Source organism: Salmo trutta, chromosome 32, assembly GCF_901001165.1.
Source record: "Salmo trutta chromosome 32, fSalTru1.1, whole genome shotgun sequence".
NCBI classification, from domain to species: Eukaryota; Metazoa; Chordata; class Actinopteri; order Salmoniformes; family Salmonidae; genus Salmo; species Salmo trutta.
Genome location: NC_042988.1, coordinates 4,283,953 through 4,306,747, shown reverse-complemented (window position 1 = coordinate 4,306,747; position 22,795 = coordinate 4,283,953). Strand labels below are relative to the sequence as shown.

The window sequence follows — 22,795 nt, the reverse complement described above, 5'->3', positions numbered from 1 at the left end:
CAATAAAAGCAAACAAATTAGTGGGACTGCCCCACTCCTTAAAAAATACCAATAAAGCAAAGAGTAAATGGTTTCGCAACTGTTTGCTACTGTCTTGGTCTAAATGAATACACACTTGGTATTTATGGCAGTCTGATAGTTACATGCCTGCCTGTCCACCATTACATGATAGGAGATGCTTGTTGAGAGGCATTCTCAACTCAATGATAAATAGCTGTAGTTCACTATAAAGAATGTATCTATTTGCAGATGCAGTATATGCAAGATGGAAAAAATATACACAACTTGTTAAATAATAATAAAAATAGGTTTCCATTTAATCATCACGTGTGATGTCTATGTGTTACTCTCTTAACGATCATGAACTGAGCTCTGATAATCAACCAAATGTAATCCTATAGCATAACACAAATACATTTGCTCTCCAACTTAATTACTTACATCACAAGAAGAAAATATTAGTAGATCCAGTAGATTCAGTAGATCCAGTAGATCCAGTAGATTCATATTCATATTGAATGAGACCAATCACTTATTGTTGACAGTTTTAACATACTATTACAGTGCTTTTCACATACAATGAGAAGTGTAGCGGACATAGAGTCCGCTTTCAGTGTATGTCCTATAAGAAAAGATAAAAAGAAAGGAGAATAGGAGAGAGGGAGAGGAGGAGGGAGAGGGAGAAGGAGAGGAGGTGTGTGGCCCCACCGGACAGTGCGGCACAGGTGACAGTGAGGTCAGAGTTATTCCCACTGGAGGAGAAGGTGACGAAGCCTGGTTGGTCAGTGCTGATCTGGCTCTTGATCCAGGCCTGGTACTGGGACACTCTGGCATACACTCCTGGAAAATTTGGTTTAGCACAGCTTACTCCGAAACTCACAACACCAGACTGGATCCAGACTGAGCCCGATTTGCTCACTAGCGGCCCACCTGAGTCTCCCTGTACAGAGACAAATGTTACACCAGGGTCAGTGAACAATGCAATTACCAGCAGAAGTTCTCATGATTTTGGTTTGTGATCATCTCTAATTTGTCTTTAAAGGTCCTACACAGTCAAAATCATGTTTTTCTTGAAATTGGATGATATTTGGATGAAACCAGAACAAACTATTACTGCTGCTTCTACATTTGATAAAGTTTGATCATAAAGTTACTGGTCCCCTCCCCCATGTCAAAAACACTTGGATTCAGGAGGCGGGATTATTAAGGGCTTTATGTGACATCACATAAGGCCTCTCATTTTAATACACTATTTGGTAATGTATTATTCTCTTACCTAATTTCATTATGTGCCGCCTTGTAACGGTCATCGCAGAAGGCGGGGCGTGGTTTAGATAGCTAGGTCGATAGTCTACCGGTGCCAAAATTTGACTGCAGCGTGTCAGGAAATATAATTAGAGGTGTCCGCTATTCATCTATTCAAGGCAAAGATACTGATAGGTTTCCACTTTCATCTGTGTCTGGTGTTAGCTAATAGCTGGCTAGCTAGGTCTTCATATGTGTCTGGTGTTAGCTAATAGCTGGCTAGCTAGGTCTTCATCTGTGTCTGGTGTTAGCTAATAGCTGGCTAGCTAGGTCTTCATCTGTGTCTGGTGTTAGCTAATAGCTGGCTAGCTAGGTCTTCATCTGTGTCTGGTGTTAGCTACTGGCTGGCTAGCTAGGTCTTCATCTGTGTCTGGTGTTAGCTAGTTACTGGCTAGCTAGGTCTTCATCTGTGTCTGGTGTTAGCTAATAGCTGGCTAGCTAGGTCTTCATCTGTGTCTGGTGTTAGCTAATAGCTGGCTAGCTAGGTCTTCATCTGTGTCTGGTGTTAGCTAATAGCTGGCTAGCTAGGTCTTCATCTGTGTCTGGTGTTAGCTAATAGCTGGCTAGCTAGGTCTTCATCTGTGTCTGGTGTTAGCTACTGGCTGGCTAGCTAGGTCTTCATCTGTGTCTGGTGTTAGCTAGTTACTGGCAAGCTAGGTCTTCATCTGTGTCTGGTGTTAGCTAATAGCTGGCTAGCTAGGTCTTCATCTGTGTCTGGTGTTAGCTAATAGCTGGCTAGCTAGGTCTTCATCTGTGTCTGGTGTTAGCTAATAGCTGGCTAGCTAGGTCTTCATCTGTGTCTGGTGTTAGCTAATAGCTGGCTAGCTAGGTCTTCATCTGTGTCTGGTGTTAGCTAATAGCTGGCTAGCTAGGTCTTCATCTGTGTCTGGTGTTAGCTAATAGCTGGCTAGCTAGGTCTTCATCTGTGTCTGGTGTTAGCTAATAGCTGGCTAGCTAGGTCTTCATCTGTGTCTGGTGTTAGCTACTGGCTGGCTAGCTAGGTCTTCATCTGTGTCTGGTGTTAGCTAGTTACTGGCTAGCTAGGTCTTCATCTGTGTCTGGTGTTAGCTAATAGCTGGCTAGCTAGGTCTTCATATGTGTCTGGTGTTAGCTAATAGCTGGCTAGCTAGGTCTTCATCTGTGTCTGGTGTTAGCTAATAGCTGGCTAGCTAGGTCTTCAGCCAGCATGGAACAAAAGCAGGGGAAGGGTTGCCCAATACGCTTACGCAGTTGTAATGTCATTACATCAAGAGACATTACAATTGGAAAATTCATACAAAGCAGGCTAAAGAAAATGGCGGAAGCAGATTTTATGTTTGAATCAGATGGTGTGTCTAGTGGAGATGAGAGTGAGAGGACTTGGATTACAGTGGCGAATGCAAAAGGAAATAAGAGAAGTGGTCGTGGAATCTAGTAAATCCAAGCTTAGTTCTGTTTCTTTTTTTTTTGGTCGGAGTAAAGGTTTTGAATTGATGTTGTTACCTGGGAGATCAGTTTGAAGTCTCTATAAAAATGGTGATGAGGTGGCGTCGATGAGAGTAACGAGAAGTGGGCTTATTATGTTGTTTTGCATATCTATGGAACAGAAGGAGCATGCTCTGCGCCTCAAGAAGATATCGGATTGGAATGCGTCATGTGTGGATCTTTGAAGCAGGGCACCTATCAAGGGTGTTCTCTGGGGTGGCGCTAGAAGTAAATGCAAAGTGTACACGTGAAGAATTCGATCAAGCGGTTGGTGCACAACGTCTGACCCGCATGGCGGATGGAGTAAGGAAGCCCACCCCGATCCATTCTATAGTTTTTTTATGAAGAGTCTCTGCCTTCTCACATGTATTTGGGTTTTATGAGATACCCTGTGAGAGCCTACATGACCCAAAGCCAAGCAGTGTGATAAAGGCACATTATTTGGTCATGTGTCATGTGTATGTAGATGGGAGGGGTATCGTACGCCAGCTGAGCCTAAATACTGCAATTGTGGTGGTGAAGATGCACCCAAATTGAAATTGTCCAAAATGAATTAGCTAGCTAGCTTGATAAACAGTGCTGACAATTCCATTTGGGCTAGCTAGATAAATTATATGGCCAACATTTTGTCTATATTGATGATGTTACAAAAACAAAATAGTTGGACAAATCATTTGTGAAAGCATGATGTGATGATGTATGACAGGATTGGATGTTGCATGCAAGTTCAATGTTGTTTGAGCTGCTTTGTGTGTAAGGAAATTTGCTTGCAACAATGCTCACCGCAACAATGCTCACTGCATCCATGTTGCTTGACAAAGATATTTTCAAAGAACTGTGAGCTACCTGCCCACTCAGCCTACTAGCTCCCCACTGAGTCTGTATTTTCAGACTTCCTGGTAGTTTGACACGAGAGAAAAAGTAGTCATACAAAAAGTTATTTTACATGGGAATCAGAATGACTGTTCGGGACCTTCAAATAATAGCTCTGCAAACCGCAGCTAAAATGCAGATTTAGCTCTGAAACTACAGTATTTGGAATTAAACACAGCCATGTATCACCTGACAGGAACCCTTTCCTCCCGCCAATAGACCAGCACAGATCATGTTGCCTGTGATTGAACCCACTCCAGCATAGAGACAGGTACACTTCCTGTTCCCCACTATTGGCAGCTCCACCTCCTGTAGGGTCTGGGGTGAGGGCAGGGACACTGAGGAGGAGAGACCGTGAGAGACAGGTCACCTTTTACCGATAAACCGTTGTATACATTTCTGATCCTTTGTGATCTGCTCCAACTGTATTGATACAAACTGAACTTCCCAAAAAGTGACATATGTACAGGTAAAGGTTGTACAGTCAGGTCCAGAATTATTGGCACCCCCGATAAAGATGAGCAAAACAATACTATAAAATAATACAAATACTGAGCTATATTGTATGGAAAATGATGTTATACTAAAACAATTGCTCAGAGAACATGTAATAAAAAATTATCTGAAAAACATAGGGGTGAAAATTATTAGCGTCTCTTTTTTCAATACCTTGCCATGCAAAAAATAATGGCACTGAGCTTTTTCCTAATATGTTTTATGAAATTTGAGTACAGAGGGAGAGCTCTTTGGCCACAAACACCAGTGGTGGTTTTGGCGTCGAAATAAGGATGCATAAGCAGAAAAGAACCCGAAAGCTACTGTCAAATATGGTGGTGTATCTTTGATGTTATGGCGCTATTTTGCTTCCACTGTTCCTGAGGCCCTTGTTAGGGTCAACAGCATCGTGAACTTTACCCAGTACCAGGGCATTTTAGAAAAAAAACCTTCTTGCCTCTGTCAGGAGGCTGAAACTTTGCCACAAGTGGATCTTCCAGCAAGACAACAACCCCAAGCACACATCAACATCCACAAAGAAATGGTCAATTGACCACAAAATTAACCTTTTGCAGTCACCGGACATTAAACCCATTGATAACCTGTGGTTTGACGATGAAGGATATCAAGGATCTGGAAAGATTATGTACGGAGGAATGGTCTGAGATACCTCATATTAGGAAAAGGCTCAGTGCCGTTATCCTCGCAAGGTGAGGCATTGAAAGAAAGATTTATTTCATCGTTTTTAAAAAATCATCTTTATCAAGGGTGCCAATAATTCTGGGCCTGACTGTGGCTTGACAATGCAAAGTCAGCATTGGGATCATCAGTTCTAACCTCCACTATTGATATTGCCCCAACCAGTGACCCAGCTAGTAGTTCCATTGTAGTATGTGCTGCTCCCTGCTGTCAGGCAGACCGGCCGAACGTAGTCAGTGAAGGTGACAGATGACGAGAGCTTCAGCAGACATATGTCATTGTCATGGGTTGCACTGTTGTAGTTGGGGTGGCGGGTGATCTGAGAGACCGTTTGGGACACCTCGTTGGGGTTGATGCTTTTCTGATTTTGCCGGCCCAGGTAGACAAGCAGGCCAGAAGTGCTGGTGCTGAGAATGAAGGGAGTTGAGGCTAAAGATTATACGTGTGATTGTTCGTGTGCTTGCTGACACAATTTACCTCATTCTGTAATGTATTTTTAGAGAGATAATGTCACCTCTCTGGAGTCACTTCTTTGACAACCATAGATGCTTCAAGAGAAGCTAGCAAGCACATACATTTTCGTTAGGAAATGTCATTTTCAAGTTTTTAACTCAAGTTTTTGTATTTACATGGTAGAGTTGTCCTCAAATTACCAAAATACGTTATTTGAATTAGCTCTGAATTAAGTGATTATTCATGAATACAGTAGATAAAATAGTACATAGACAAATACAGTGTATAGAGACGTTTCAATCACACATTGGCATAATATACAGGTTGGGGAAAAGGGGGATACCTAGTCAGTTGTACAAATGAATGCATTCAACTGAAATGTGTCTTCTGCATTTAACCCAACCCCAGATGGGTAAGGTTATGTCATTCTACCTGGCGAAGCAGTGAGCAGCAGTCAGGACCCAGTCTTTGCTGATAAGGGAGCCTCCACAAAAATGGGCGTTGGATCTGTGCAGACTGGCCTGCCATGGCCAGCTCCCTGCCACTGCATTTTGACCCCCCACGATCTTTGTGTTGAGTGGAGCTGTGCCGCACACTGGAGGATACAAGCCGATGAGAGGCGGCTCATGATAGAACACACAAATCCCTCACAGTATAAAAAGAGCAACAAGAAACAAAGCTGATTTGAAGTTCTGCAGTTGTGTGTAATAACTTACCATCCAACTGTGCATGGCCACCTGGGTGAGGGAAAGTGGATTGGTGTTATTAAAGTTTTTTTCAGTTACCAGGTTATACTACTTAAATTGACATGCTAAATGGGGGAGGAAGCTAATATATAAATACTATGCAAAATCGCTGACCTAACCCTTTAAGTTGCTGGAATTAGAAAGTGCCTGTGAAATCTTACAGTTTGCCTATCTACTAGAATATGATGATTCTCTATATAAAACACGGGTTTGTAATTATCCAGAATGAATGGAGACAAGGGAAAAATAACAAACTGGTTATAACAAACTGGTTAGTAGGCCAGCGACGACGACCGCCGAGCACCGCCCGAACAGGGAGAGGAGCCACCTTCGGTGGAAGTTGTGACAAATGGTCTAATTCACGCACGTAAAGAGAACATCCCTGGTCATCTGATCTGGCGGACTCACTAAACACAAATGCTTTGTTTGTAAATTATGTTAAATTCAATTATGTAAATTATGTTGGAGTGTGCCCTGCCTGTCCGTAAATAAAAAGAAAAAAAAGAAAATCATGCTATCTGGTTTGCTTAATATAAGGAATTTGAAAGGAGTTATACTTTTGATACTTAAGTATATTTTAGCAATTACATTTACTTTTGATACTTAAGTATATTTAAAACCAAATACTTTTTAACTTTTACTCAAGTAGAATTTTACTGGGTGACTTTCACTTTTACTTGAGTCATTTTCTATTAAGGTATGACAAGTATGACAATTGGGTACTTTTTCCACCACTGGAAATAATACCCTTCTATTGGTCATATGCAAAACTTGTGGTTTAACGCAATGCATTTTTGTCATACCAACCTTCCTTTGCTCATACTATTCAATGCCGCTCAGTGGAAGCCATTCTAAGGGCAAAGGGAGGATGGAAAGAAAGAAAACAGCCATTTCCAGAATTTCAAGTTTGAACCTTCTTAGAAATCAGCGGAGGCTGCTGAGGGGAGGACAGCTCATAATGCCTGGAACGGAACGAATGGCATCAAATACATGGAAATCATGTGTTTGATTGAGGTAGTTGATATTTTTCCACTAATTCTGCTCCAGCCATTTACCACGAGCCCATCCTCCCCAATTAGGGTGCCACCGACCTCCTATGTTAGAAATATTCTCATTATCTTAATATCTAAACCAACAACATCACTGTGTAAAGTGGCTGAAATCCAGCAGTGAATGACATAATAATGTGGGCTGGGCTGGGCTAGACTAGTCTATTTCTTATTGTTAAAGAACACATCAATCATGATAAGAATATACAACAGTAGTTTGAGGGATAATCTTTTATTTATTCTGTGTGGAAACACCCCCCCCCCAAAAAAGTAATTTGAAACAATAGTATCACTTGGGACAGTGCTGTGAAGAATATGATGTTTTAATTATCATACTCATTAAGCTACAAAAGTGTCAGTGCTCAACCTAAACATGTGTAGACAATACAATGAATGAACCGGAATGACATTTACTCTGACGGGTCAACCCAACGTGTCTTCTGTCCAATATTTACCCAGCACTGGGTTGTTTTTAACCAAATAATGTCAGTGCACTTTTAACCTAAATTTGGTATTTGTTCTTACTGATGCAGTTCACATTACCAAAACAAATATAAACACAGTCCAAAATAGATTGTGGTCCTGTAATATACTGTTAAAGCCGTAATATCAAACATATTCACCGTTTTAATCCTCTTCTCTTTTCAAACACAAAAAATTCACAGGCAGTCTTTTTAACCCCTTAAGGTTGATGTCCACGATCCCACAAAAATCGAATTAGCATCATAAAAAAATCCCAATAAAAATCTGTTTAAGCTAGAGATGTGTTTCCACCAGGCATTCCACTGATTTCAAAACTCGGTCCTCCGGAACGTGGAGAGTGGAGAGCATTAGCAACATTATCACAGTTCTTCATGATATCCTTCAAAAAAGCTGCTTTAGAAATGATTACGTACACATACTGAGCAGCTCATGTTATAGAGAGAAGCGTGCTACATGGCACGCTTCCAATCATGGCTAGTGGGAAGGTTCCTGTCTTTTCCGTGGCTAAACGCACCAGGCTTGTAATTTAACAATTTTACCTATATTTACAGATAGCATACAAGTTTGTTATGAAGGCACATGAAAGTTCAAATGTTCCAGAAAGCATTTCAAGAAGGCACAACTTAAAATTCAAAATCAAATAGCTAAATTATCCTTGGTACGACCTTCTTAAAACAATTCCATATAGCTTAGTTGACTGCATTTGATTTGAAATAATAATTCCCTCTTACCTTTTCCAATGCATGTCAACGCAACTACCACAGCACACAACGCCCACCACGAGTCCATCCTAATCAGCTGCTCTGGCTCTCTGTGTCCTGTCTTTAAAATACCCTTTGTTGAACGGGGAGGTACTGTATGTACGTAGGTAGGTAATTGTTTGTATTGAGTCAGGGTGTGACACTTACCTCACAACACTGGTCATTGTCTCCTACGACCTGTCATCTCTCTCTCTCTCTCTCTCTCTCTCTCTCTCTCTCTCTCTCTCTCTCTCTCTCTCTCTCTCTCTCTCTCTCTCTCTCTCTGTCTTTGTGTGTGTGTGTGTCTTTCACAACCTTATGTCACCGATCATTTCCTCATTTAGCTCTCTTTCAATATCAGTTGTTCTCAATTCAGTTCAATTAAAATAATGATTTGGCAAGTCATGTATTTGGCTGTTCTCCAAATAGCATTTTAGTGTTGTTAAATTGTGTAGAAATGCAGTAAATGATAAAAAAAACTATTCTTTCAAGCGTGGTAAAACACAGTAAAGGAGATAAGCAACTATTGACTGTTTTTATTTTTTCAATGATAAAATTTGTTTGTGGGACCCGCGGGCCCCAACAGGAGCCTCTTCACGCGAGAGAAACGATGCATCACTAAAAGAGAGCATGGATTTCCAACAACTCATTGCCAGGCTGACTCAGATGCAAGACTACAATACTGTGGCTGATATAAACAAAAGGCTGATGACACCAGTAGCTCAACTATTCTTACAGCAGAGCACTCCTCCAGCACCTGCACCGCCAGTCACTGCACTAACGAGCATTGGCTTGCAAAACTACCTCTAACTTCCTTCATACTGTAACAATGGGGAGGTGTGAGGATGACTTAATGGCATGTCTCAGGCTGAACGTGTTGGCAGTCAGGATCTCTAGTGTCCACCGAGTGTTGTTAACCCCCCAAAAGTCGGTGGAGAAACAAGCTTTTGTGTGTTCAGAGGTAAAACACGTAAGTTCCTCCGACTGGCATGGAAGTGGCTAGAGTCTTTAGAAGTGTAAGGATAATTAGGAGTCTGAAACAATGGGTATTTGGTGCAGTGATAATGGCTGGAGTACATCTAGTTTATTTTTGCATTTTGCTGTTCTCCAAATATAATTTTAGAGTAAAAAAATTGTGTAGAAATGCAGTAAACAAGCGTCATTAAATAAAAAGCATGAAGCTAAGAACATAAACAACTTTATAGTTAAGAACACTAAAACAATATGGAAGAACATTTGACGTATTGTCACGTCCTGACCATAGTAGGTTGTTGTTTTCTTGGTAGAGTGGTCAGGGGTGTTTATCTGTTTTTGTTTATCTATGTTCAGTTCTAGTTTTTGTATTTCTATGTTGGTCGTTGTTTGGCATGACCTCCAATTAGAGGCAGCTGGTTGTCTCTAATTGGAGGCCACATTTACGTTGATGTTTTCCAACATGTCCTTGTGGGTGATTATATTTTGTGAGTGTGTATGTATGTTCCTCCTGCGTCACGGTTTGTTGTTTTGTCGTTAAGTTTATTTGTTATTTGCATTTAGTTTCACGATCTAATAAATATGTGGAACGAAAATGCTGCGATTTGGTCCGCTCCTTATAACAGCCGTGACACGTATTCTTGTTGCTTTTATGTATTTTGTTTTGTTGCTTTTTGTGCTATTGCTCTGTCTGCATGCTATGTGTTGGTTGTCCTATGCTCACTGCTCATTGTTTGTTGGTATTGTAATTGTTTTTAATAACCTGCCCAGGGACTGAGGTTGAACATTAGCCGGCTGGCTAAAACCTGCACTTCTACTGAAACGTTGATTAATGTGCATTGTCCCTGTACAAATAAAAATAAACTCAAACTCAACAATATGTCACTCCCAAAACACACAACCCTATGGAACAATCCTTGGATAGCTTTTCGGAATAAAAAATACATTGGTCCACCTGCAAAACTAAAGACATAGCCTTGTGCTTGTCTCCACCCCCCACCAGGTGTCTCCCATTTGTCCCCATTTGTCCCCATTTGTCTGTTGCCAGTTCGCCTTGTCCCGTCAAGTCTTACCAGAGTGTTTTCGAGTCTTTCTAGTTACTGTTTTCTAGTCTGTACCTCTTTGACTCTGCCTGGAATTACTGACCTCGACCTGCCCTCGACCTGCCCTGGCCTGTCCCCTAGTATAATAAATATTATGAGAACTGTACTATCCACCTCCTGTGTCTGCATCTGGGTCATATCCTGAGTCGTGATATAGAAACCGTAAATGACTTGGTCATAGGAAATACATTGATTTCCATGACAGAATTAAAAATACATTTTGGACTGACCAATGTAGATCATTTCAAATACATACAACTTAAAAGTTTAATATCACAAAATGTTGATTGGAAATCTTTTGAACATCATAACCAATCTTGGGGAAATGCTATTTGAGTCAGAAAAGGATGTTCATATGATAGGGAAGATATACCAAACCTTTCAGAGAGCACATCCAACTGACAATCTCTTAGAGAAAAAATAGAAACTATTGGAAATAAGATTTTAAACAACTGATATTGGCACAAGATGGGGGTGTTTGTTTTGTGTGTTTCGGGGTTTTTGGTGTATGTTCTATATTTTCTATTTATATGTGTTGTTCTGGTTTTTCGATTTCTATGTTGGGGTTTTGGAACGACCTCCAATTAGAGATAGCTGGTTGTCGTTGCTTCTAATTGGAGGCCATATTTAAGTGGGTTGGTTTTCTCTTGTGTTTGTGGGTGGTTGTTTCCTGTTTAGTCTGTGCACCTTACGGGACTGTTTTCGTCGTTTGTTTTGTGTAAGTGTTTTGTTTTCCTTCTAATAAAAGAATGTTCAATATACCCGCTGCAGTTTGGTCCACTCCATAAGACGAACGTTACAGAACCACCCACCAAACATGGACCAAGCAGGGGGGATTGGAGCACCAAAGTAGGACCAAGCAGCGGGGGAAGGAGCAGTAGGAAAGTTATTTGGAGTCGTGGACTTGGGAGGAGATATTAGATGGTAAAGGACCATGGCACCAGGCTGGGGAGTACAAGCGCCCGAAGGAGGAGCTGGAGGCAGCGAAGGCTGAGCGATGGAGGTACGAGGCACTATATCCTCCATTTCAGGAGGTGAGGAGGCAGCCCCCAAAAATATTTTTTTGGGGGGGCACACGGAGAGTTGGAGTAAGTCAGGCAATAGGCCTGAACCAACTCCTTGTGCTTATTATGGGGAGCGTTTGGCATTGAGAGTACCGTGCTATGTGGAAGTGCGCACGGTCTCGCCCATCCGCACGCACAGTCCAGTACAGATGATACCAGCCCCCAGTAAGTGCCGTGCTAGAGTGGGCATCCAGCCTGGTAGAAGTGCGCCGGCACAACACATCTGGCCACCAGTGCGTCTCCTAGGTCCAGGCTACCCTGCGCCTGCTCTACGCACGGCAACCATCATGCCTCAGCACAGCCCAGTTCGCCCTGTGCCAGCACTCCGCCTGTGCAGGGCTACAGTTACTATCCAGCCAGGACGGGTTGTGCAGGCTGTGCGCTCCAGACCTCCAGTGCGTATTCATGGCCCAGTGTATCCAGTTCCTGCTCCTTGCACTAGCCTTGAGGTGCATGTTACCACGCTGGCGCCTCCAAAGCCAGCCCCACGCATCAGGCCTACAGTGCGCAGTCCCCGTCCAGAGCTTCCGGCAACAGTGCCCCGTCCAGAGCTTCCGGCGACGGTGCCCCGTCCAGAGCTTCCGGCGACAGTGCCCCGTCCAGAGCTTCCGGCGACAGTGCCCCGTCCAGAGCTTCCGGCGACAGTGCCCAAGCTTCCGGCGACAGTGCCCCGTCCAGTGCTTCCGGCAACGTCCCACAGTCCGGAACCGCCAGAGACGCTCCTCAGCCCGAGGTCTCCAGCGACGCACCTCGGCCCAGAGCCTTCAGCAGTGGTCTACAGCCATGAGCCTTCAAGGGGGGTGGGCAGGTTGGAATGGGGACTAAAGCCGGAGCCTGAGCCACCTCCGTAGTTGGAGGATTGGGGAGGGGGGGTGTAGCACGGGAGCCGTCGGTGACGGTAGCCACCCTCCCTTCCCCCCCTTTAAGTTTGGGGTTATTTTTTGTGGGGTTTTTGTTTCGGTGCATCCGGGGTCTGCACCTTTGGGGTGGGGGTACTGTCACATCCTGACCAGTAAAAGGGGTTGTTTATTATTGTAGTTTGGTCAGGGCGTGGCAGTGCGTGTTTGTTTTGTGTGTTTCGGGGTTTTTGGTGTATGTTCTATATTTTCTATTTCTATGTGTTCTGTTTTTTTTATTTCTATGTTGGGGTTTTGGAACGACCTCCAATTAGAGGCAGCTGGTTGTCGTTGCTTCTAATTGGAGGCCATATTTAAGTGGGTTGGTTTTCTCTTGTGTTTGTGGGTGGTTGTTTCCTGTTTAGTCTGTGCACCTTACGGGACTGTTTTCGTCGTTTGTTTTGTGTAAGTGTTTTGTTTTCCTTCTAATAAAAGAAGATGTTCAATATACTCGCTGCAGTTTGGTCCACTCCATACGACGAACGTTACAGTAGGCCTACATTCCATGAGACTGGGCTTGACATGTGAATGTTGTGTTGTTTAACGCAAGAAACCACTTTACAAAATAAAATGCATTATTCCCATACCATTATTACAGAGAATCAGACAAATTATGCTACCCTTTGCCTATTTGCTGCTTAGCTTATTCAAGATTGTCTCAAAATACAACACTGCCCCTTTAAGACAAAAAGGAAAATGTCTTTACCTGCTTTTCAAAGATGTCTAGAAATGTATACATGTTGTGCTCCTGTAGGAAGCAATCACTCCCTATTACTGACTACAAATGATCTATAACTGGGCTAATAACTCACTATCTAGCAAAGTATATGAACAAAATGTGCACATGTGGCTACATGCAGCTTTCGCTTTGATCTCTAAACAAGTGCATCTACTCACGACCGCTCATGCTGTAAACACAGTTCAGTTCAAAGTAAATGACAAAGAACCATATATGGCAATGTTATATTGGCCTACAGCAACTCTGATTGTTTATGCCACACCGGTCTGTGTAGAGTACGGGCTGTAGTGCATGTCAATGCAATAGAATCCTACTCCAATGCTTTCTGCCTACAACAAAATCTCTTGCAGAGTTCATTTTGTTTCCATATGTTGCACTGAGTGGCTAATATTGTGTTGATTCGATCACAGTAAAGGGAAACATTTATAGGGTTAACAGGGAAAACTCTAGAACAGTGGTCACCAACCTTTTCTGAGTCAAGATCACTTTGAGTCAAAATGCAAGCTGAGATCTACCGCTCAGATTTTTTTTTAACATGACTTAAAAAAAGGAAGCCTATGCATCATTAACCAATTAAAACCAGTACTGTAGCAATGAGGTTTGTGCAGTAAGTTATAGGCCCAATACATTATCACCGCATACTGGCTTTGCTTAAATTGCCCTGCCAATGCATTGTTGTTCGGGTCATTTAAAAAAATTATATTTCAAAATTTGAGATAGGCTATATGATCACACCGGTAATAGATCCGTTGTTGTATTACTTGTGAAGCACAGCTGAGTGAGCATACATTTAAATAATTTGCTTTTCATTTTGACTTTATTGTGCTGATGGTGCCTGCATCTGATGGTCAGTCTCAGCAGAAGGAGAGTGCTGTAGTCTGCGGTTCCACCTCTCAACATCCCCCCACTCAGACATAATTTACAAACGAAGGATTTGTGTTTAATGAGTCCGCCAGATCAGAGGCAATAGGGATGACCATGGATGTTCCCTTGGTAAGTGGGTGATTTGGACCATTTTCCTGTCCTGCTAATCATTCAAAATGTAACGAGTACTTTTGGGTGTCAGGGAAAATGTAAGGAGTAAAAAGTACATTATTTTCTTTAGGAATGTAGTAAAGTAAAAGGAAAAGTTGTCAACAATATGAATAGTAATGTACAGATACCACAAAAAAACCTACTTAAGTAGTACTTTAACCTGTCTGGGCAAGGTGGGACGTTTGCGTCCCACCCTAGTCAACAGCCAGTGGAATCGCATCGCGCGAAATACAAAACCTCATAAATGCTATAACTTCAATTTCTCAAACATATGACTATTTTACACCATTTTATAGATACACCTCTCCTGAATCGAACCACGTTGTCCAATTTCAAAAAGGCTTTACAGCAAAAGCAAAACATTACATTATGTTAGGAGAGTACCCTGCCAAAAAAATCACACTGCCATTTTCAAAGCAACTAGATGCATCACAAATACCCAAAAACACAGCTAAATGCAGCACTAACCTTTGACAATCTTCATCAGATGACACTCCTAGGACATCATGTTACACAATACATGCATTTTTTGTTCGATAAAGTTCATATTTATATATAAAATCAGCATTTTACATCGGCGCGTGACGTTCAGAAAATATTTTCCCTCAAATGCTTCCGGTGAACCAGCTCTACAATTTACAAAATTACTATTCGAAAACATTGTTAAAATGTAATATTGTCATTCAAAGAATTATAGATTAACATCTCGTGAATGCAACCACACTGCCAGATTTAAAAATAACTTTACTGGGAAATCACACTTTGCAATAAACGACGTGGTATGCTCAGAAAAATAGGCTAGGCGATACATGTTAGCGCCATCTTGGAACCATCTAAGATCAAAAATACTATTGTAAATATTCCCTTAACTTTGATTATCTTCATCAGAAGGCACTTCCAGGAATCCCAGGTCCACAACAAATGTAGTTTTGTTAAAAAAAAATGTATAATTTATGTCCCAATAGTTCCTTCTTGTTAGCGCGTTCCGAAGGCTACTCATAATGTACTGAAGCGCGCGGGACTTGTCGTCACGAATGTGCAAAAGAAATATATGTACGTTCGTTCAAACATGTCAAACGTTGTATAACATAAATCTTTAGGGCCTTTTTCAACCAGAGCTTCAATAATATTCAAGGCGGACAATTGAATTGTCTTACTAAACGTTTCGTGTGACCAACTAAACGTTTCGTGTGACCAACTTCCCAAGCCTCTCTTTGGGTCAGTTTCTACCATAGAAGACTCAAACCACTTTGTAAAGACTGCTGACATCTAGTGGAAGCCTTAGGAAGTGGTAAATTATTAAGTCCCTGTGTGTTTCAATGGCAAAGGTTTGAAGTGATTCCACACATCAGATTTCCATTTCCTGTTAGGATTTGTCTCAGTGTTTTGACTGCCATGTGAGTTCTGTTATACTCACCGACACCATTCAAACAGTTTTAGAAACTTTAGAGTGTTTTCTATCCAAATATACTATTATATGCATATTCTAGTTACTGGGCAGGAGTAGTAACCAGATTAAAACGGGTACGTTTTTTATCCGGCCGTGCAAATACTGCCCCCTATCCCCAACAAGTTTTAAAGGATTTTTACTTAAGTTATTTAAACCACTGGTTACTTCTATGAACAGAGAAAGTGTAAGGATCAACACTGGTAGAGACGAGAAGCAGGTACAGGGAGTGAACATATCAATGGACATGGAACAGGACAGGACAGCGTCTGGACATGAACACATAACGACATTAATGCTGACACAGGGAACAAACAGGGGATTAGACAGTTATAGTCGGGGAAATCAACAAAGGGAAGGAGTCCAGGTGAGTCCAATGAGCGCTGCTGCGTGTAATGATGGTGACAGGGGTGTGTGTAATGAAGGGCAGCCTGGCGCCCTCGAGCGTCAGAGAGGGAGAGCGGGAGCAGGCGTGACAGAAAGTGAAATATTCCTCCATATTAAAAAAGACCCAAGCTGCTAATAATAACAACAACGCAAGCCTATAGATACACTTTCCTACTCATTCATTAATGCTCCAATGCCATTTGTAGCGCTGAGTGGAAATAGAAAAAATGCCCATTTTATGGCATATAAAAGTGTTGAATACGAAGTGTTGACAGTGCTAAGTAAGAACTTAAACATGAACTCACTCATAAAAACAGAATATCTTTGCTGTATTCGTTGACAGTCTCTCTCTAGTCATGGTTTCAAAAGTTTTGAAATTTCACAGTATCAATTTTGCCGTAGCTTTCTTTCATGCCTGCTACGTTACAGCAAACACGGTCATCTGAGCCATTCGATTGTCCAGCGTTTGCAACAGTTCGCCTAACAGGCGGCTGACAGGGCAGCAGAATCGGGTGTGCCTACCGTCAACAGCCCGAGACTAAAAAAAATTTAATAGGAACACATGGCTTCATAGGAATGCCTTCGAAGATCAGTCAGTTGATCGCGATCAACCAGTTGGTTACCACTGCTCTAAAAAATGTAGTGAAGTTCAATCTCGTACTTCTCTGTGGGCTAATACGTCGCACGGCGGTCCCAGGGAAACTGCACGGCAGTCTCGGGGCTATGTGCACGCAGTTTAGAGGGAACATTGCGCTTGACTTATTCCACACTTTGTTGTGGTACAGCCTGTATTCAAAATGGATTAAATAGATGTTTTTCTCACCCATCTAAACACAATAACCCATTATATCAACTTGAAAACATGTTTTTTGACATTTTTGCAAATTTATTGAGAATAAAATACAGACATATCTCGTTTACAGAAGTATTCACACCCCTGAGTTAATACTTTTAGTGGAAGCACCTTTGGCAGCGAGTACAGCTGTGAATCTTTCTGGGTAAATCTCTAAGAGCTTTCCACACCTGGATTGTGCAAAGTTTGCCCATTATTCTTTAAAAAATTATTCAAGCTCTGTCAAATGCTTATAGTTGTATTTCCATATCTTTTTATCCTAAATAACTCCCTAGTCCTTGCCGGTGACCAACATACCCATAACATGATGCAGTCACCACCATGCTTGAAAATATGAAGAGTGGTACTCAGTGATGTGTTGTGTTGGATTTGCCCCAAACATAATGCTTTGTATTCAAGACAAAAAGTTCATTTCTTTGCCACATTTTTGTAGTATTACTTAAGCGGCTTGTTGCAAACAAGATGCATGTTTTGGAATATTTTTTTTCTGTACAGGCTTCCTTCTTTTTACTCTGTCAGTTAGGTTAGTATTGAGGGGTAATTACAATGTAGTTGATCCATCCTCAGTTCTCATATCACAGCCATTAAACTCTGTAACTGTTCTGAAGTTACTATTGGCCTAATTTCCTTCCTCTCCAGCAACTGGGTTAGGAAGGTCATTGGTATCTTTGTAGTGACTCTGTATTGATACACCATCCAAAGCCTAATTAATAACTTCACCATGCTCAAAGGGTTATTCAACGTCTGCTTTCATTATTTTTACACATCTACCAATCGGTGCCCTTCTTTGCGAGGCAATGAAAAACCTCCCTGGTCTTTGTGGTTGAATCTGTGCTTGAAATTCAGTACTTGATTGAGGGACCTTACAGATAATGAATTGCATGTGTGGGGTACAGAGATGGAGTAGTCATTCAAAAATAATGTTTACCACTATTATTGAACATGGAATGAGTCCATGCATCTTATTATGAGAATTGTTAAGCACATTTGTACCCCTTAATTAGGCTTACCATTACAAAGGGATTGAATACTTATTGGCTCAGCTTTAAATTGATTCATTTCTACAAACAAAATTCCACTTTGACATTATGGGGAATTGTTTGTAGATCAGTGACACAAAATCTTGATTTAATAAAGCCCATGTAATGCTTTGTAGGTTAGCAGTAAAACCTTGAAATCAGCCCTTGCCTTAACAGGAAGCCAGTATAGGGAGGTTAGCACTGGAGTAATATGATCAAAGTTTTTGGTTCTAGTCAGGATTCTAGCAGCCATATGTAGCACTGAAGTTCATTTAGTGCTGTATCCATGTAGCCGAAAAGTAGAGCATTGCAGTAGTCTAACCTAGAAGTGACAAAGGCATGGATAAATTTTTCTGCATCATTTTTGGAAATACATTTTTTGATTTTTGCAATGTTACGTAGATGGAAAAAAGCTGTCCTTGAAACAGTCTTGATATGTTCGTCAAGAGCGAGATCAGAGTCCAGAGTAACGCCGAGGTCCTTCACAGTTTTATTTGAGACGACTGTACAAACATCAAGATTAATTGTCAGATTCAACAGATGATCTGTTTGTTTCTTGGGACCTGTTTTGTCTGAGTTTAAAAGTAGAACGTTTGCAGCCATCCACTTCCTTACATCTGAAACACAGGCTTCCAGCGAGGGCAATTTTGGGGCTTCACATTGTTTCATCTGAATGTACAGCTGTGTGTCATCCGCATAGCAGTGAAAGTTAACATTATGTTTTCGAATGACATCCCCAAGAGATAAAATATATAGTGAAAACAATCGTGGTCCTAAAACGGAATCTTGAGGAACACCGAAATGTACAGTTGATTTGTCAGAGGGCAAACCATCCACAGAGACAAACTGATATCTTTCAGACAGATAAGATCTAAACCAGGCCAGAACTTGTCCGTGTAGACTCATTAAGTCTCCTCGGGTTCCAGTGGTATTGGGATTCTCTTGGCTCCCTCCAGCGATACAATCCCATTATTGACTGGTCTGCTGGTGCCATCTGCTGGAGCCGTTCTGCCACGCTCATTGCCTGAAGCCAACGCAGCCTGCCAGGGATGTCTTCCTGAGGGCTCAGAAGTTGCCCGGACCTCTCCGCCATTCCCGTGGAGTACCAGAACCTCCGGGAGGTGTTCACTTCGCTTGGCAAGCCCCGGCTGGTCTCCTTCAACCTCTGCCCGTCCCTCATCATCCCTAGTCTAACATATCCCTGGACTTTGTCACGGGTCTCCCCTCCATCTGATGGCAACACCACCACCATCTCGCCCTTTGAGTGTTTTCTGGGTTATCAGCCCCCGCTCTTTCCTGAGCAAGAGGATGAGGTCGGCATACCTTCGGCCCAGATGTTTGTCCACCACTGTCGTTGTACCTGGAAGAGAGGCCAGTCAGCCCTGCTCAAGACCACCTCCAGGTATTGACGACAAGCGGACCGCCACCGGACCCCGGCTCCCTGGTATCGTCTCGGGCAGAAGGTATGGCTGTCCACCTGGGATCTGCCCCTCCAGGTGGAGTTCTGCAAACTTTCCCCCCAGTTTATCGGGCCTTTCCCCATCTCCAAGGTCATCAACCCCTCTGCTGTTCGTCTTCTGTTGCCCCATACCCTCTGTATAGATCCCACTTTCCTGTTTCCAGGAAAGCCTACCAATGTTTTTCCGCTTGCTCCTGTCTGTTTCTAGTTCCTGTTTTCAAGTTTTCCCAGTTTTGACCATTCTGCCTGCCCTGATCCTGAGCCTGCTTGCCTGCCGTTCTGTACCTTGTCACGCCACACTGGATTATTGACCTCTGCCTGCCCCTGACCTGTCGTTTTGCCTGCCCCATGTTCTAGTAATAAACTTTTGTTACTTCAACGCTGTCTGCATCTGGGTCTTCCCTGAAACGTGATAGGTATGGCAACTGCTCGGCATCTGACCGCAAGGCACTACAGAGGGTAGTGTGTATGGCCCAGCAGTACATCACTGGGACCAAGCTTCCTGCCATCCAGGACCTCTATACCAGGCAGTGTCAGAGGAAGGCCCAAAAAATTGTCAAAGACTCCAGCCACCCAAGTCATAGACTGTTCTCTCTGCTTCGGGACCGGAGCGCCAAGTCTAGGTCCAAAATACTCCTTAACCGCTTCTATCCCCAAGGCATAAGACTGCTGAACAATTAATCAAATGGCTACCACGACTATTTGCATTGACACCCCCCCCTTTTTTTTCTATTGCTGCTATTCGCTGTTTATTATCTATACATAGTCACTTTACATCTACCTACATGTACAGTGCCTTCGGAAGGTATTCAGACCTATTGACTTTTTCCACATTTTGTTAAAGTTAGTCTTATTCTAAAATTGTTTTTTTTTAATCCTCTACAATCTACACACAATACCCCATAATGTCAAAGCAAAAACAGGTTTTTATACATTTTTGCTAATTTATACCAATAAAAAAACAGAAATACCTTATTTACATACGTATTCAGACCCTTTGCTATGAGACTTGAAATTGAGCTCAGGCGCATCCTGTTTCCATTGATCATCCTTGAAATATTTCTACAATTTGATTGGAGTCCACCTGTGGTGAATACAATTGATTCGACATGATTTGGAAAGGCACACACATGTCTATATAAGGTCCCACAGTTGAAAGTGCATGTCAGAGCCAAAACCAAGCCATGAGGTCGAAGGAATTGTCCGTAGAGCTCTGAGACAGGATTGAGTCGAGGCACAGATCTTTATTTTGAATAAATCAGCCAAAATTTCTAAACCTGTTTTTGGTTTGTCATTATGGGGTATTGTGTGTAGATTGATGAGGGAAAAAAACGATTTATTCAATTTTAGATTAAGGTTGTAACCTAACAAAAAATGTAAATAGTCAAGGAGTCTGGATCAAGGATGATCAATGGAAACAGGATGCACCGGAGCTCAGTTTCGAGTCTCAAAGCAAAGGGTCTGAATACTGTAAAGAAGTTTTTTTTTAAACTAAATTAGCAAAGAATTCTAAAAACCTGTTTTCGCTTCGTCATTATGGGGTATTATGTGTAGATTGATGAGTTTTGAAATGTTTTTTTTAAATCCATTTTAGAATAAGACTAACGTAACAAAATGTGGATAAAGTCAAGGGTATACACTAGATGACAGACTGTGGGCACTGTTTTGAAGCCATCACGACTCTGTCTTGGAACTCCCCCATTGTTGTAAAAAAATATTTTGGAAGCTATAGCTATATTTATGAAATATATGTTTGTTTTTATTCTATTAGACACCTAAGTGCATGCTTTTAAATCAAGAGCTAAATATTAGAAAATATATACACTTTTTCCTTAAAGTATAATTCACTACTATTGTTACTATCCCCACTACAACAAATAAATACTTAAATACATGTAATTTTGTCTTTGAAATATTTAATTGAAATAGTGTAGAATTCAATTAATTCCTATTGGCTTCATGGCCTGAGCAACAGGCAGTTTACTTTTGGCACGTCATTCAGGCGGATTTTTTAAAGGGCCTAACCAGACGTTAAAAAGAGCAAATTCTTATTTACAATGACGCTGGGCCAATTGTGCGCTTCCCTACGGGACTCCCAATCACCGCCAGTTGTGATACAGCCTCATTCAGTCTGAACCAGGGTGTCTGTAGTGACGCCACTAGACCGTGCGCCACTCCTCCTGAGGATATTTTTCGGTGAAGTGACTGAGTTGGGTGTAAGGTGTAACCACATTTTACTTGTAACTATTTCGGGCACAAATGACAGGCAGAGCGAAATAGCAAGTTGTGGTTTCTTTAGTCCACCTGCCTGCACCTACGGGTGTGAGGCTATTTAGATATGTGTATATTTCACTCTCCAGCCTGAGAAAGGCAGCAATACGCATTACAGCGTCGAGTGTGCCGGAAGCGGACAAGAAGAAGAAGACACCCACACAGATAGAACAATTATATTTAGTCATAAAAATATTTGACAACCATGAGCGTTACTTCCGGTATCCGCATGGCTCCCGCCCCACTCACAGCCATCTTGTTTTTTTTTTCCTGAACAAAAAAGGTGTGAGACAGAAAAACACTGACGGGGGAGAAGCATATTAGACATTTTTGAAACTTGACGGAAAGACGGATGTAGCGATACAATACGATATGAAAGGAAGGGGAGCAGGCGAGGTGGAAGAAGACCAGCCGCACCCCGTATACAGCTAACGTTAGCTAGTAGCTAGCCAGCTAAGCTAACTGGCTAGTGGCTCACCAGTTCGGGACGGATTAAGTAGCTAGTCGGACAGCTAGCTAAGCTACCGATAGCCCTACCGATAGCTAGCCTAGGAAATTGAGAACAAATCAAATTCGTCGTCGGATGTATGTGAGAAGGAAATCGATGACAATGCATCGTACGTCGATTTGAGACCCCCCCTCCCCCCCATTGAAAAGACCACCACTAACGTTACTAGCTACGGGTATTGGATAAATTGTTTTTTTTCTGTAGCTAGAGCGGGATCATAACAAGCCGTGGTAAGTGTTGCAATTTATTGTCAACAATGATGGCTAGCAAGCTAGCCGTCCATCTTAGCGCTACTTAGCCAGTTTGCGATTCTGGCCTTAGCGTGTATTTAGCATCAGAATAGTTTACATATCAATTGACTGAAATTAATTGACTGGCCAGCTAGCGAGCTAACCAGCTAACTGACATTGCATAGCTAACTAGCTTACTAAACTAACGACGGTATGGTGTTTGCATACATCCATTGATAGCTAAACTCAGCGGACATTGACATGCCTGAGCCAGCCCCCAAAAATATCTATCTATGACATAGTCTAATGTGGATAACTAGCTAGATATCTCAATGACAACCCCTATTTAAGCATAGACATACTTGTAAACGTGTAGTTCACAAAGTTGAAAGTGAGTGAGACTCATGCATGGTTTGGCAAGACTTAACGTTAGCCTAGGTCCTAGTTGAAAATATATCCCATCTTCAACCTAGGGCGAGACCCGGGTTCGAACCCCGTCTGTCAC

General features: G+C 42.1%; 2 protein-coding genes across 3 annotated transcripts in view; one reads left to right on the top strand and one right to left on the bottom strand.

Moving 5' to 3' along the window:
- Nucleotides 1–291: 291 nt before the first annotated feature.
- On the bottom strand, nucleotides 292–8,418 carry LOC115170828 (serine protease 27). Its single transcript, XM_029727153.1, has 6 exons — nucleotides 8,299–8,418; nucleotides 6,006–6,026; nucleotides 5,722–5,884; nucleotides 4,975–5,243; nucleotides 3,832–3,980; nucleotides 292–940 (listed from the first exon to the last, which is right to left on the bottom strand). The coding sequence occupies exons 1-6, from the start codon at nucleotides 8,354–8,356 to the stop codon at nucleotides 623–625; spliced, it is 978 nt and encodes a 325-aa protein (XP_029583013.1). The 5' UTR covers nucleotides 8,357–8,418; the 3' UTR covers nucleotides 292–622.
- A 13,027-nt stretch (nucleotides 8,419–21,445) lies between these two features.
- The window catches only part of LOC115170827 (serine/threonine-protein kinase TAO2), a 35,446-nt gene continuing 34,096 nt past the window's right edge, over nucleotides 21,446–22,795 (top strand). For both annotated transcript variants that reach the window (XM_029727151.1, XM_029727150.1), the window contains exon 1: nucleotides 21,446–22,290. The gene's annotated coding sequence lies outside the window, so the exon portion shown is untranslated. The remainder of the gene's footprint in view (nucleotides 22,291–22,795) is intronic.